Here is a 15,254-nt window from a genome sequence, read left to right as displayed (position 1 = left end):
GAGTTTTTCTTTTTCTTTTTTTTTATAATTAAAACTGAAGCGCATCAACTTCCAAAGTTTTTATGTTATTTTTTTTACTATACAGTCTTGATTTATACTGGTAATTTGATTGAGACCTGTTGGGTTTGTGGTCCTATTGGTACAATATAATTTATTCAACGTTTAAGTGAAAACGCATGATAAAAGTAACAATATGATACCGTAGTGAACATAAAATATTTATTTTATATACAGGAATTTCAAATAAAGATTTCTTTATTTGTTTTTGTTCCTCGCATTAACACACACTGTACATGCTCATGATTACCAGCATCATATTAAAACAAACAAACAAACAAACAAACAAACAAACAAAAACATGTGCATTATCACAAAAATAATGTTGCAGACTATTTTAGAAGAGAATACAGAGGGAAAATACTTTAAGTACTAATGCATTTGCATTCGTACATAAATGCAGTACTATTACAATAATACCTCGATGTTGTTTGCCAACCGCCATAATAAAGAGAAGAATACCTTGCTGAGCAGAGCCAAAAGGTTCGGATCATCATCCTAAATCCCACCGCTGTGTCCTCCTCTGTGACATCTCCGCTCCTGATTGGCTGATCATCACGGGACCTCACAGCTGATTCGGTTGGATGGAGTGTTTTCCTCTGCCTCGTTCATCATCATCGTCTCATGTAGCCATTTCTGTTTTAGCAGAGAAAGCCCAACAGACCGACAACTCTGCCAAAATGGCACAGGCCAACTCGTTTGAGGCGAGCAGCTCTCAGATTCAGGTGGAGCACGACAAAAAGCGTCGGCAGTTTGTCATAAGACTGAACGGTAGGCTCTGAGTTTCGGGGCTGGCACAAGGTGTTAGCTTTGTTACGTTAGCTTCCTGCTCTGCTAACATTGTTGTCGTTCCCCCCCTCGTGAAGGACTCCAGCTGCCATTTCAGGCACAGCTGCTTTCTTCAGCTCATGACAGTGAAGCTTCACAAAAGCTGGTCTTTTCGAGTGGCGTCTTGAATAATAAACCCAATCAATTGCCCAGTCAGGCCTATTTCTTCTTAAAATCAAAGGGTCTGTAAGCTTTTTAACTCTCTTGGGTATCAATGCACTGTCTGTAACATGTCTGGTTTTTTTTTTTCTTTTTCAGAGTTTTTATGAATTGCCTTTGCATTCAGATACATGTGGTGCTTAGTTTCATTTAGTACTTGCTTGGGAGATCTGTTTCTAAGAGGTTGTTTAATCCATTGTTTCCATTGTTGTGATTGATGCTCTTTCTTTCCCTCATTTTGTTAAGCAGCAGCAGGACTATTCTCCAGAAGCCTAAAATCATATCTGCTTAGCACACCTGTGATTTTTATTTTTGTAAGGGCCATATGGAAAGTTGTCCAGGTCAGCATTGGGAATGGAGATGCTTTAGCACCATATAAACATATCAATTACTTCCTAAAAAGTTCTATTGCTTTTATTCATGTGCAATCAATGGGGACCAGGAACCCTTTGCTTGATGTTGATCATCGGGTGACTAGGTTGGATGCCATGTGTTAAGCTGAATAATATTTATATCCGAGCCCAGAATCTCCGTTAAGTTCCTGCTTTTTAACAGGCTGATTGGCGGCAGAAGGACAGGCTCTCAAGAACCTGATTACTAATTACTCACATTTTGTTTCACTGTATTTTATCCTTAAAATATATTTCTATAATTCTTTTACCTCATGCAGTTTGTCTAATCTGATTCATTGGCTGCAGTCCTCAAAACAATCACCACACAAAAAATGTGTGTGTTCTCAGGATCCCACGATCGAGCGGTCCTCCTGTACGAATACGTTGGGAAGAAGACGGTGGATTTACAACACACAGAGGTTCCAGATGCTTACAGAGGGAGAGGAATTGCCAAACACCTGGCCAAGGTTAAAATTTGTAGATTTGTTATTTTCACTTTCATTGAAGTTTTGTTGGGATTTGCAACCAAACATTTGTCCAGGCAAACACGTTGCATTTCCTGTAAGCAATAGAAAATAGTAGCGACGAGTTGGGGATGGGCCGTGATGCATTACTATTAGTTTTTCTGAGTCTAGATGGAGCACACAGCAAGAGGGATCCTTGAACATTCCTCTTTGCAATATCTCATCCAGAGTTACGAGTTTTCTGCCTTGCCTTGAAATCTAACGCTCACTCCACAGGTTTTCAGTCGGTTTAGGTCTGGGGATTGAGATGACTACCGAAGAAAGTTGATTGTGTTTGGCCTACCACTTATCTGTTGATTTCCAACCACATTTCCCCTCATATTTCAAAGAGTAAATGATGCCATGCCTCTTCAGATACGTTCCGGGATATAGGCTATCCTACGTATTCGTCCTTTGTTTCACGCGTATAAACTCAAGCTTATTCTGACCTGACATGGTTTCAATTTCACTCATTGTTTAATTTCAGGCAGCCATGGATTTTGTGGTGGAGGAGGACTTGAAAGCTCACTTGACCTGCTGGTACATCCAGAAATACGTCAAAGAGAACCCTCAGCCTCAGTACTTTGAACACATCCATCAGTGACTCAACAGGTCAGGCAAAAAGACTTGAACACAGAGACTGTGTGCAGTAAGTTTTAGGCGGGAGGTTTCCAGGATGCAAAGAGAGAAACCTCCGAAGCATTGCTAAACGCAAAACCGAGTGAACGCAGGGTGATCTCAAACCAGAGCTGTAGCGTCGGGCGGACGCGGACTGCTGGAGGAAATTGTGCGGTCTAGGCTTGCAGAGACAAAGCAGCCCAAAAGGTGGTGGCTTGTCTTCTTTCCAGGACGTCGCCCCACCACTGACTTGAAGCAAACGTTGGTTACAACAAATCAATGTCCTCCTTTGAACTACGAGATCAGACCGACTTTGTGTCTTTTTCCAGTATTCAGATGAAGAGAAACCGTTACACTTATAATGTTTGAAAATCATGCTACTTTTAATATTTTCCAATATTACTCCTTTTTTTACTTAGTACATTAAAGTAGTGCTACTACTGAAGAGTCTTGGATGAAAAGACATTTTTAAAACCCGGCTATGATTTCTTTGACAGAAGAAGATGCGTTAGTGGTTGATATGTTGAGGATTTTTAATTACTTTATTCCCCTTTCTCTTTATTATTATTATTATTTTTTTGTAAACACTCGGTTTAAGTACAGGAGTGGAAACTGAGCATCTCCATTCTGACTGTGATGAACTTGAGGTTAGAGACATTGCTACTGCTGATATCCATATTTACTTCAGCTCAAACCAGCATCAGTAGCGACACGATTCAGGGCATTTTTATTTCTTAAAGTGTGTTAATTCTTACTCTCCAGTTCAGGGAAATTAGCTTTCTCTTCTCACCACAGGAAAAATTAAAAAACTGAGAATTTGAGATTTTGCTGTAGACAATCGTCAGTGTTGAGGAGACAAATACCTCAGGCTAACTCGACACACTCCGAAACACTTTCTACTGACAACTGCAATAAAAATCCCTTTTTGTATAACTTTCATTTGGTGGCATAAGGCTGTAAACTGGCCAAGGCATTATTTTTTTTGCCTTTTTTATGTGGGTTTCTTTGGGTATTTTTGTAATATTTGTTTTGTACTGTTAAAACAATGCCTGATATGTGTTCTGAGCAGGTGGCTCAGTCTAACAGATATGTCCAAATGTTCGTTATGCTGTTTTATACTTGATATTTTTCTCTCTCTACTTGTTCTGAATAAATTACTCATCTACTTATCACAGGTCAGTTTGTGGATTTGTTGAAAAGTGTGCATCTAGAGGTTATAGAAATTTTAATTTGATGAAAATCTCGTTGCACCAAACAAAAGAATCCATGCCATTTGAGCCTTTCCACATTTTGTCATGTTACAATCACAAACGTCAATGGATTTTTTTGTGATTATACCAACACAAAGTAGTTGATAAATGTTAGATTTGACCTAATATTGAGGCTGCTCTTTGTCGCCAACAGGTGGTTGCAAGAAGAACAACATCAGTTGCTGCCAGAGATCAAAACATCTGATGTAATTCTTGTCAGTATCTGTAGGGGTGGATGGCTTGTGTGTTTGAACTTTAACATTTTATTAAACTGCCCATTACATTATTGTAATCTAATCCACTCATTAACAAAAGTCTTGATTTTCAAGGTCTTTGTCATCTGGTGAAGCTAAAATTCAAGTGTTTTGTCACAAGGACCATTGTTATATCTGCAGAAGGGATACCGTCTATTTCTCAAAACAGATGGAGTCACAAGGAAAGAGCATTATGTAGAAATGCTAAAGCAACTTTTCAAGACTTCAGCAGAAGGAATTAAATCCTACCAATTAGTTAGGAAGTGGTTTAAGGACAACATTAATGCCATAGAGTGGTCATCACAAAGTCATAAAAAGGTATGTGGGAAGAAGGCAGTTTCTAAACATTAGTCAAAATTCCAGCAGCAAACTATTTTGAGAAACTTGTGGAGGGAAACCCAAAATCTTTCAGTAAAAACAAATTATTTTTTGGTCATCCTAACTGACATGAAACTGAAAGTAATGTATGTATATTTTTGTATGTACGTCTGGAGTATTTTGGTATTTATAACTGCATGTTCAACAGAGTTTAAGAATAAGAATATTAACTCGGAAATAAAAACAACAAAAAATCAAACTGGCATGAAATTAGACACTTTAGCCTTGCAGCTATATATAGCATTATTAAATATCCCCATAAGTTTTATTTGTATTGATAACGTGATGCGTGCGTCATGCTGGCTGGAACTTGAAGCTGTCACATTATTGCCCGCTGCGCAGCATGTGGTTCAAAGCGATCTCACATTCCTGAACGTAGCCTTTATCTTTGTTACATCCACAGAGCGTCGGGTTACGACAGGCGGACAGAAGCCTCACACACGCACACATCCACACAGCACAATATGGGTGAGTGTCCAGAAATATACTCATAAAGCCGCAAACCAAAAGAAGATAGCGGTATGTACGATGTGTTACAGTCTGTTCGAAGAGACGATATGTCCATGTTGTGTTTGCATGATTACAGATTTAAAATCTAAAATTATTATTTATTTAGCCTATGTGTTGCAGTAAACTCTATTTTTTTTAATTAGGTAGATTTACCTTAATTATTTTCGACAGGTTTAATAAAGAATCTCGCCTGACCTCTCAAACTTGTTACAAAATACGTACAGCAAGTACACAAACCTCAATGCATCATGGGAACTGTAGTTCAGCAAATAAGCTACACCCACACATTCCGCAATTAAATTCACTACAACACCCAAAATGCTGAGCGCGACTGTACGTCAATTGAAATCACAGTCGTATCTTCCAACATGGCGTCGCTGGGAAGGAGGCGCGGTGTCCCAGTAAGCAGGGAGAGGTCAGTTACTCCAAATTTTGGCTTTAATGTCAATTTATTTGTTCAGGATATAGAGTTTTCTTAATGCCATATCCAGTTCCCGAACACGCACCTTATTTGGGGTTCAAAAGTTTTGCGCCAACGAGAGTATTTGTATTTTTTTTAGCCATGGTTAGCTGTCGTTAGCTACCGTGGTTAGCAGAGAAACAAACTAGCTGCTCATGTGATATTTGGAGTATTTCAGGCAAACTGTTGGAAATGTGGAGAGAAGTTGCATTTCAGCACGAGTCTGCTCGGAAACTAGTATGTTGTACCGAGGGGACGCTTGGTTCGAGGTCTGGCTGGGCTGCGAGAGTCCGCGGCTGGGAAAGTAATACGGTCCTGAACTTAACCGGACAGTCCTCCAAACTTTTAAGCATGCAGTCGACTGAGGTGCTTATCTAGCCGCCGCTCAGGGACATTATGTTCCTGGTTAAAATCGTCGGGTAATATGTAGACTGTCACCTGGGATTAATAACCTTCACTTAGATGAGTTTTAATTGTTTGATGTGGAGTGTTTGACATTTCCTCGGCGGGATCTGGAGGACCTCGGTGTAAAATCAAAAAGCAACGGAGCAAAATGTATTTGTCACCACTTCACATGAGGCTGCAGTAGGTTTGTTGATAAAATGTTCAAATGAGTTATGGTCTTGATCCGTTGTAATATTTATTTATCAAAATATATTTTAATATGACATACATTTTACTAGAAAAATAATTTTGGTTAATTCCATAATATTTATTATGAAACGCTGGAATGAATCAAAATAATGCACGAGCTTCAATTTTGAATTGAGGTATACAATTTTACCTGAAAATAACAGACATTTAAATGACACAAGAGCTGCTAAATTTATCAAGTCAAAATCCTCCTGGTGGTTTTACTATTTGCAGTATTGCTATTAGAAAAGTGTTTCTCAGTCCTCACGCCCCCTTGTCCAGCATGTTTTGGGTATTTCCCTTCTGCCACACACCTGAATTGTATCTCAGGGTGATTAACAGGCTTCTGCAGTTCTTGATGGTCATGCAATCATTTGAATCAGCTGTTCTGGAATAGAGGCACATCTAAAACACGAAGAGCAGCGGGACCAGAGTTGAGAAACACTGTATTAGAAAGAACCATTTGTGGCAATATTTAATGGGCTTACATAATGTCAACATTCTGTTTGAAATTCAGCCAGCCACATAATTCATGTTGGTCCTAAAAAGCTGGAATTCTCAAATTAATTTACATTGAATGCTGTGAAAAGTTGTAATCCAAAATCACAAAAACATGGTTAACTTCCCAGATGTCAAACATTAAGTAAGTGATCTTGATTTTTTTTTTGTTTTTATTGGTTAGAGTAATTGTTAGTGAATTGGACAGCATGGGACATAAAGCAATTGTTTTTCGCAGTAATCTACAATCAGTTGCTTGCTGCTGCCGTTGGAGATTTTTACAGAAACAAAAAGACCTTTTGGATGCAAAAATATTGTGTGATAAATTACAAATTCTAGGTTGCAAAGATTATAGATTCATGTACTGTTCTGTATTTGTGCTGTCTGGTTCATTACTTAAGAAAAATGTTGTTTTTAAGGTAAACAGAAATATGTGGAGCTAATGAGATTCCCAGAAACATAGAGTTGTGCAAGCACATTGACGTTTGCTTCATCAGCCACTTCTGACTTTCCAGAACTCCCAGAATGAGCTAAACCGGATGACAGAAAACCAAGACCAAGTAATGTTTGTTTATGCTGTGCTTGTTTACCCTCTGAAGTCCAAACTTGGATCTGAGAATCACATCAAACCCGACTTAACTGTTCCAAGTTCGTCAAGCAGTAATACTCACCAATTATTTCCGGTGATTGGATTAAGTCTCGATTGCAGTGAGCTAAGAACAGCATAGTTTCTCATCGTGTCGCAGTCTCATACACTGCTTCGACGTGTTTGGGTCTGCTTGTTCTGTAAGTAAATCATTAAATGAAATGTAAACCATCAGAAACAGATTAAATTTTTACCACAGCTATGACTAACTTCTTTATATAAATGAAAAAAAAAAAAAAAAAAAGATTTATCGTTCAAGGCGGTGGTGGTTGAAAAACGTTGCCCTGTGTATTTATTAAAAACCAATCATAAACATTTAAAATACATTTTTTCTAAACATGAAAGAAAAGAGTGGATTTAACTGAGGATTGAGGAAACGTAGTTGTGTTAATGTTGACGACCAGATAGACGTGACATAATAATCTGAAGCTGTACGTTATATTATCACAATATCAGTGTGTTCAATATTCCATCAATAACTGGTGATATTTAGCAACAGGTGGGGTCTGGTCAGAGGTGTATATTTTATGCGTGGGAATTTTTGTAAAGGCAAAATTCTGATTTAAAAATAAAATTGATGAGGGAACACGACCTGTCAAATAAACTTCACACAATTCCTACTATTCCTGCGTCATTCTAGCGACTCACATACCTCCCCCTCTCCCCCAACACCCTGATCTGTTTCTGAGCAGGGCAGTGATGGCCGACTCGAACTGCTACATCGTGCACGAGATCTACAACGGAGAGAATGCACAGGACCAGTTTGAGTACGAGCTGGAGCAGGCGCTGGAGGCCCAGTGCAAATACATCGTCATCGAGCCCACGCGGATCGGCGACGAGACGGCCCGTTGGATCACTGTGGGGAACTGCCTGCACAAGACGGCCGTGCTGTCGGGCACGGTGTGCCTCCTGACGCCGCTCTCGCTGCCCATCGAGTACTCGCGCTACGTGGCGCTGCCAGCCGGCGCCCTCAGCGTGGCCTGTGCCGCGCTCTACGGCATCTCGTGGCAGTTCGACCCCTGCTGCAAGTACCAGGTGGAATACGACAGCCAAAAACTCTCACGGCTGCCCCTGCACACGCTGACCTCGTCGACTCCCGTGGTTTTGGTACGCAGGGATGACGTCCACAGAAAGAGACTCCATAACACGATAGCGCTGGCTGCTCTGGCGTACTGCGTCAAGAAGATCTACGAACTCTATGCGGTATGAGCACGCTCTGAAGAGAAGTTTAAAAAAAAAAAAAAAAAAAAAAATGAAAACGGAGAAGAATAAAAAAAAAATCAACCATAACAGAACCTGCAAGTGGGAGGCTCGGCCGTTAGCGCCACATGCGGCGGGCACTTCCATGTAAACTCTGATCAGAGGGATATAGTTAAAACTAGAGAGAAGTTCTTTTCCCACGTGTTTCCTTTACTAAGTGACGACAACACATAGTCATTTTGTGCCACCTCCCTTCTCTCCACCTTTGCCCCCGACACACAACGAACGGGTTCGAGCAAAAGGGAATGGCTGCAGTTCCTCTGGACTGAATCGCTTTGGATTTGAAATGGGACGATGTGTTTTGTGTACAAGGCTTTTTTTTTTTTCTTTCCCTCGAAGTTTTGCTGTACTCCTTTGTCGCTGATCATTACACCACAGTTTCATTAAACATTAGGATATTTCAAACGTACTTTTCTGTATTTTTTTCGCCCCCTTTTTAAATCGATTCCCTCTGATGTCTGGAAGCTGATTCACTGACTGTCCTGCTACAGTGAACTGGTTTTAATGAATCAAATTAAGATCACATGAAAAGCTGATATAGCTGTACATCACATTAACGTTAAGGGGAGACACAATGCAGACGCTGTTGAACGCTGTAGACGTTACACTGACCTGAAAAGCTGTAAACGGAAAACTAAAGGACGAGTCCAGCTCAGAGGAACCAAATGGAATAAAACAGAATTCAGACATAAATGTGTCGACTTTTCTCAAGAAACTAGAGTCGTATGTGACGTATAGTTCCTAGAAACAGCTGAAATAACTCATTAAACACAGGACATTGGTGCACTTGTTTACTTTTGTTTTTGAACTCCCTTAATCCAAATATGATCAAAACTATAGACACTGCACAAGTTTTTAATCATAGCACTGATTTATTATTCCAGAGCTACTTTTGATGTGTTTATAAATGTCCTGTTGAAAAAGCCAGTTCTAAACCATCTAATCCCAAAGCTTCAGGAATAGAAGGGTCTGTTTGTCGGATGTTCCTAAAAACGCAGTTTAACGTCATCATGGACTGAGAGGGTGGCCACCAAAAATAACCCCCTCCTTCAAAAGCTGCGCCTTAAAGTTGCACCTGTGCTAAATGAGTTCTGGAGTCGAGTTTGATGGTCACATGAGACAAAGAATTGGACTTTTTGGCCACAAAGACAAGTGTGTTAGGAGGATTCAAGGTGAGGCTTTCAAATCTAATGACCAGCTGTCAAGCATGGTGGTGGCAGCATCATGACTAGGCTCACTTTTTGCACAAGGTAAATATAATAATGAAGGAAAGCAACCTCTGAAAAACTTGTGCACACATTTCTTGTTTGGAAGTGGTTCCTGTATGAACTATCCCACAGGATCATAAGCAGCCTTAACTAGATTATATTCATGTCGATGTACAGAATGAAGTTGTTGCACTAAAAAACACAATTCGTTTAAAATATTTTTCTCTTCCAGTGATGAGTTTAAATTTCTATTTGGGTTATATTCTATAGTGCAGCAAATCAATTGTTTTCAATCCATCAACACGTGACATATTCAGATGTGGGGATTCAACACATCAACCTTTGCTGGCAAATACACCAGCTGATGAATTTGAAAAATCACGGAAGATGCAGAGCAATTAAATTTCCCCCCCAAATATAAAATGGAAATAAAGAAGAATCTTGTTATGCTCACCAATTACCGCAGCACTGCCTCTATGCATTCTGGGAAACAACCATTGCAAATTAGGGGAGGAAAGGCGGGTTAATTATTTCTTAGACGTCTTGCAACCAAACCTACCTATAGGAAAATGTTGTAGTCCACCAACCATTTATGGAGAAACAGTTGGTCTGATATTACAGGTGAGCACAGCATTTATGCAAAACATCAATTAGTCTTTGTGGGCAACTGCAACCAACCAGCTAATCCACCAACAAACGAATAAGATAAACAAACGATTTGTTTTAAACTACAACAAAAGCAAAAAAGCTAACTTGTAGCGATGACATTCTTCATAAATGTCATTGACGTGAAACTACGCTTCCCACAATCCTGCGCGGCAGCTGTGCGCAGACCGACCAAGCCCGTGGAGAAACATGCGGATTGTTTTCAACCAAACAGGAAGTGATCTGTTTCACTGGTACACGCCTCGCTCTGTGTAGCCCTCGAAATCAATCCAGGTGAGTTTCTGACCAAATCTAAGCTGACAAGCTATCAACTGTTGTCAAGCTTATTTGCAGCATTGATTATAGCTAAAGTTAGCGTTACTGTTTTACTTTGTAGAGATAAATTGACATGTGTGGGTTCATTACAGAGTAGTGCACGCCACTGTCACCATATAATGAAAAGCCTTTCAACATGTTAACATAATTAACAATAAAAAATATGATCACTGCTGCCTTTGATAGACTAAAGGTCTTTTGCTCTTCCTTTTCCAGTGATTAGTCAGTCACCTTTTAGAGAGGAAAACATTTTCTGATTCATGTTTTGAAATTGCTTTCTTAGTCATGTCCATCTGTTAATATCTTTCAAAACTGTGTGTCTCAAATATACAGTGAAGTACTTTATATAAAATAGTGTTTATCGTTATTATCATTAGTCAAATCAATTTCCGAGGCGCTAAGTTGAGACGGTCAGAAATCTAATTTTGCACAAACTTTACTGCTTCAGTTTTTCTTGAGGCGATTTGCCTTGAGTTGCAAAGTGATCCTCATCTTCACTTTGTTTTAGCCTTGAAACAAAGCACTGTATTTGATTCATTTTGATTGTCTTTTAAATGGCTCAGAGGGGGAAGTGTTAATGAGCAGCATGTATCGTTTTTCTAGAATGGTTTCCTTAAAAAGTGGGTGGTGGTTGAAATCATTCTTCTCCCACAAAGCTTGGTTACTTTCAAGGATGTGAGTGTTGTAATTACTGCTTTGCATCACAGGAATTAATGTTTGCGGATCCCTAAAAATGCCCAGCTGGAGGCAGAACATCTAAAGATGGATGGAGTAATGCTTCAGAGCAGAGTTTTTCCTCTATGTTTATGCCCAATGAGGTACTCAGATTACATTGTAGAGGGTTGAAGTTCTTTTTCACCAATGAAATTGTGTATTTATTACTATTAGCTCTTCAGGACTTTGAAGCATTTCTTTGCTGGTTACTGCACTTTCAGTTCAAATAGATTAAATGCATTAATTTACCAACAGGAAGGGTGACTGTCAGACATAGTGCATCATGGGAGGAGCAGTGCTTCCTCTGGTTATAGCAAGTGTGGGAGTGTTGCTGCTGTTCCAGATACTTCTCCGCCTCAGACGGGGAGCATCCGTCCAGGGTGCGGTCGTGGTCATCACAGGAGCCAGTTCCGGGCTTGGAAGAGGTCAGCAGTTCGTTCATTTTTACTTTAGCTGATCAGGACAAAGTCTCCTAACAATAGCTAACTTTTCAAAAACTTTTTATGGCGTAGAGTGTGCACGAGTCTTCCACGCTGCAGGCGCTCGGCTTGTGCTGTGTGGAAGAGACGCGGCTCGCCTGCAAGAGGTGGTGCAGGAGCTTGGTGGAAACTCAGCAGACGGTCAGCGCCAGGTAGGCGGACGTCCACACGAGCCGTGACGTTTTTCTCATCGAGTTGTATCTTGTCACACAAAAAGGCAAACTGGTGTGATTATTTTTTTTAAAGTTTGTACTGTTGTTTCAGTGAGAGAGGGGCAAAATCCTCTAATCTAGAGGGGAACAGTTTGATTTACCATCTTCGTTTTGTTCGTCCTGCAGACTTTCGCTCCCAGCACCGTCGTCTTCGACCTGGCCAGAGTGGACTCTGTGGGAAAAGCTGCCGAGGAGATCCTGAAATGCTACGGACACGTAGACGTCCTCATTAATAATGCGGGAATCAGTTACCGTGGCAACATACTGGACACCCACATGTCTGTTCAAAGAGATGTTATGGAAACCAATTACTTTGGTCCCATTTCTCTCACTCAAGGTTGGTAATGAGTTTGAGTTTCATTTTTACAGCTTACATTTTGATGTCACACTTAATATGGAAGCAATTAGATCAATTTCTTTCTGCAAAAGGATTCATACCACTTTAACTTTTAACACACTAATTATTTTGGGGATGTTTATTTGCTAGACAAACACAAAGCAGGACATAATTGTGAAATGGAAGAGCAATTTGGGATATTTAAAAAAATATATCTATAGACCAAAAAAATTGGAAAAGTCTGGCTTGTATTCATGTTTACCCCTTACTCAGTCGATACTTTGTAGAACCATGAATCGCTTTCCCCATCTCCTGCAGCTTTACACGACCACATACTGAAATTTTGGCTTTTCTCCATTTTTTTCCCCTTCATCTATAAGTGACCTAAACCCAGTTTGAAAGCAAAATCTTTAAGAGTAAGAAGCTGAAGGAAACTGTGTCAACATGAAGCACTATTGTCGTCTTTGCAGCTCTCCTGCCCTCCATGGTTCAGAGGCGCAGAGGCCACATCGTTGTCATCAGCAGCGTCCAGGGAAAGATAGCGATTCCTTACAGATCTGCTTGTAAGCATTTTAGTTTTCCTCCTTCAGGACAATGTCATGTAAAATAATCACCCGTATCTGTCTTTTTCTTAAATCATATGACCAGATGCAGCATCTAAGCATGCCACTCAGGCCTACTTTGACTGCCTGCGGGCGGAGATGGGACACCTGGGTATCCCAGTAACAGTGATCAGCCCCGGGTACATCAGAACCAACCTGTCGGTCAACGCTGTGACTGGAGATGGATCCACATACGGAGGTGAGGCATTCAAAGAGCAATCACTGCCTTATCGTATAGAGCAGCTGTCAAATGACTTAATGAAAGTATCTGAACTGTTTTTCTGTATTAACATACTCATCCAGTCGTGGATAAAACTACAGCGTCGGGTTGGGACCCCAGAGTTGTGGCACGTGCGGTTCTGAAGGCCGTCCGCCTGAAGAGCAAAGACGTGGTTTTGGCCGGACCCCAGCCCACTGTGGCCATCTACCTACGCACACTGTGGCCCGCGCTCTTCTTCAAACTCATGGCGTCGCGGGCTTGCAAAGAGCAGAGGCGCAAAGACGAGTGACGTGGCAGCTGAAGGGGAATACGTATGAGCGAGTCGGGCCAAACTGGGACTCTGGACGCTTGAGGTCAAGCATGTTTGAAGTAGACAGAGTGAGCTCTTTGGCAATTCTTCACGCAGAAACCGGGGTGTTTTTTTTTGCATAATGTTACCTACTGTTAAAATGCTCTGGAACTGATCAGGTGAGCCTGGCTGCTTCCTGCTAGAAATGATGTCAGAGTATGACCAGAAATCTGTTTCAATGTCATTTTAAATGTCACATCATTATTTATCATAAACAGAAGAATCAGAGACCAAATGATACAGGAGATGATGTGACATCAACTGCTTGCAGTTTTGTTAAATGACTAAATCTGATCACAATGGATAAAAATCCTCCATGTTTTGGTTCTGACCCCATCAGCTTAGTTTTCAGGGATTCGTTTTAAACACAAAGTCATACTCTGTTGGGACATTTTCTCCTTAAGGGAAACACTGTTTATCTCCATTTCCTGTTTAGCCTCAATAATGCATTTTTCAGCCTCCTGCATTCAGTACATTTCTGTTGATTTACTGTCTTTTCCCAGCATCCATACAATTTGGAGGTGTGTGTGCACAGATCTATGGGGGAAAGCATGTTAGTCATACAACTATTTATTACTGCAAATTTGAATTGGTGTGGTGTGAAAGGCTTGCAGATAAAAGAACATTTTCACAACTTAAAGTTCACCTAAATCAGGTGTTTTAGTATTTATGGCAGATCAATGGATCAGTGAAAACATCCCACATCTGGGACAATCAGCACAAGAAATGACAAGCAGATGTTGCATCTATCTTTATACACTGAATAAAAACAGCTCTTACAAAACTTAAAACAGGTTTATCCTTTTAAGATGACACCTTAATATTAAGTTAAACAGAGAAAAACACTTTAAGAAATGTTAATAAATAGTCCAAATATCATTTTTTTACATTATGTTACACGAGCGCAGAGAATATTGGAATTAACATTTGTACAAATCCTTCAACGGAAAAAGACAAAACGTTCCAGATTAAAATACAAAACCTGCCATTTATTCCTTATACATATGTATATAGAGAGACTCTAGTGTCACAAAATGAAGCTAATTTTTGATGTCCTCCACATCGCAGAGCTTCCACAATGTGAAGTCAAAGCCACTGAGGCGCCAAAAGAAACGCGACGTCTTCAAATTACTTTCGTGGAATGACGATAAAAAGCTGTCCTGCAGTTTGTACTCTAACCGCGCAGAAGATGTTTGCAAATATAAACCCTGAATGCACCAAGCGTGGGCTAACAGCAGGATGCGTGTTGCAAAACGCTGCACGGATAAAGAGGAACCTGTTGTCTTAATTAGAATGACATGATGTCAGAGTGCGAACAAGTTCAGAAGCCAATCATGTTGATTTCAGCTATGGTGTTTTAGTACAATTTAGTAACGGTCAAAGGGGGATTAACTTTCAGGGAGTTGTTTTAATTAATGATGAAAAAAGGGAGTGGGGGGGGGAACTTAAGCTAAGAGTCTACTATGGCTTTAGTGTTTGATCCAGTTACATTCTTCTCACTGTTTGCTTTTACGCTTTTTCAGCTACGTGTAAACTAAACAGAAACATGGCTGATGGGGGGGGAAAGCACCACAGAAGTAGATTCACGGTTAATAATCTCAATAATCCAGGTGCATCCATATCGGAAAAAAGCATTCAAAACCTGCACAATTCGTATAAAATAAAGCGCCAGCTGGTGAAATGTAAAAAAAAAAAATTAAACAGCT

The 15,254-nt window shown here is 40.2% G+C and overlaps 3 protein-coding genes across 6 annotated transcripts; all 3 read left to right on the top strand.

The window, feature by feature from the left end:
* The first annotated feature begins 606 nt into the window (after positions 1 to 606).
* Positions 607 to 3,727, top strand: natd1 (protein NATD1). The gene is made up of 3 exons (XM_015048796.1): positions 607 to 828; positions 1,785 to 1,903; positions 2,427 to 3,727. Exons 1-3 carry the CDS (start codon positions 642 to 644, stop codon positions 2,541 to 2,543), a joined length of 423 nt encoding a protein of 140 aa, XP_014904282.1. The 5' UTR covers positions 607 to 641; the 3' UTR covers positions 2,544 to 3,727.
* A 1,055-nt stretch (positions 3,728 to 4,782) lies between these two features.
* tmem11 (transmembrane protein 11) lies at positions 4,783 to 8,853 on the top strand. Of its 3 annotated transcripts, none has more exons than XM_015048778.1 (2): positions 4,783 to 4,907; positions 7,879 to 8,853. In XM_015048778.1, exon 2 carries the CDS (start codon positions 7,886 to 7,888, stop codon positions 8,393 to 8,395), a length of 510 nt encoding a protein of 169 aa, XP_014904264.1. In that variant the 5' UTR covers positions 4,783 to 4,907; positions 7,879 to 7,885; the 3' UTR covers positions 8,396 to 8,853. The 3 variants fall into 3 exon arrangements, with proteins under 3 accessions (XP_014904264.1, XP_014904262.1, XP_014904263.1); XM_015048776.1 differs by lacking the exon at positions 4,783 to 4,907 and adding an exon at positions 5,254 to 5,364; XM_015048777.1 differs by lacking the exon at positions 4,783 to 4,907 and adding an exon at positions 6,480 to 6,685.
* A 1,633-nt stretch (positions 8,854 to 10,486) lies between these two features.
* On the top strand, positions 10,487 to 15,244 carry dhrs7b (dehydrogenase/reductase (SDR family) member 7B). 2 transcript variants are annotated; one of them, XM_015048771.1, is made up of 7 exons: positions 10,487 to 10,593; positions 11,605 to 11,774; positions 11,862 to 11,980; positions 12,167 to 12,377; positions 12,848 to 12,940; positions 13,026 to 13,178; positions 13,283 to 15,244. In XM_015048771.1, exons 2-7 carry the CDS (start codon positions 11,633 to 11,635, stop codon positions 13,486 to 13,488), a joined length of 924 nt encoding a protein of 307 aa, XP_014904257.1. In that variant the 5' UTR covers positions 10,487 to 10,593; positions 11,605 to 11,632; the 3' UTR covers positions 13,489 to 15,244. The 2 variants fall into 2 exon arrangements, with proteins under 2 accessions (XP_014904257.1, XP_014904258.1); XM_015048772.1 differs by lacking the exon at positions 10,487 to 10,593 and adding an exon at positions 11,124 to 11,453.
* Positions 15,245 to 15,254: the final 10 nt, after the last annotated feature.

The sequence above is a fragment of the Poecilia latipinna genome, unplaced genomic scaffold (genome assembly GCF_001443285.1).
Source record: "Poecilia latipinna isolate Pla-1442-1.1 unplaced genomic scaffold, P_latipinna-1.0 Scaffold902, whole genome shotgun sequence".
Taxonomy (NCBI): Eukaryota; Metazoa; Chordata; class Actinopteri; order Cyprinodontiformes; family Poeciliidae; genus Poecilia; species Poecilia latipinna.
Note: the sequence above shows the minus strand (reverse complement) of the source record. Positions and strands in the feature narration are given on the sequence as shown.

Bases quoted from the DNA above. Each gene is read 5' to 3' on its own strand.
- dhrs7b (XM_015048771.1), top strand. From the start codon at position 11,633: ATGGGAGGAGCAGTGCTTCCTCTGGTTATAGCAAGTGTGGGAGTGTTG. The intron at 11,981-12,166 runs GTAGGCGGACGT...TTCGTCCTGCAG, and splicing joins CAGCAGACGGTCAGCGCCAG to ACTTTCGCTCCCAGCACCGT. The intron at 12,941-13,025 runs GTAAGCATTTTA...TCATATGACCAG, and splicing joins GATTCCTTACAGATCTGCTT to ATGCAGCATCTAAGCATGCC.
- natd1 (XM_015048796.1), top strand. From the start codon at position 642: ATGGAGTGTTTTCCTCTGCCTCGTTCATCATCATCGTCTCATGTAGCC. The intron at 829-1,784 runs GTAGGCTCTGAG...GTGTGTTCTCAG, and splicing joins GTTTGTCATAAGACTGAACG to GATCCCACGATCGAGCGGTC. The intron at 1,904-2,426 runs GTTAAAATTTGT...GTTTAATTTCAG, and splicing joins TTGCCAAACACCTGGCCAAG to GCAGCCATGGATTTTGTGGT.
- tmem11 (XM_015048776.1), top strand. From the start codon at position 5,318: ATGGCGTCGCTGGGAAGGAGGCGCGGTGTCCCAGTAAGCAGGGAGAG. The intron at 5,365-7,878 runs GTCAGTTACTCC...GTTTCTGAGCAG, and splicing joins GTCCCAGTAAGCAGGGAGAG to GGCAGTGATGGCCGACTCGA.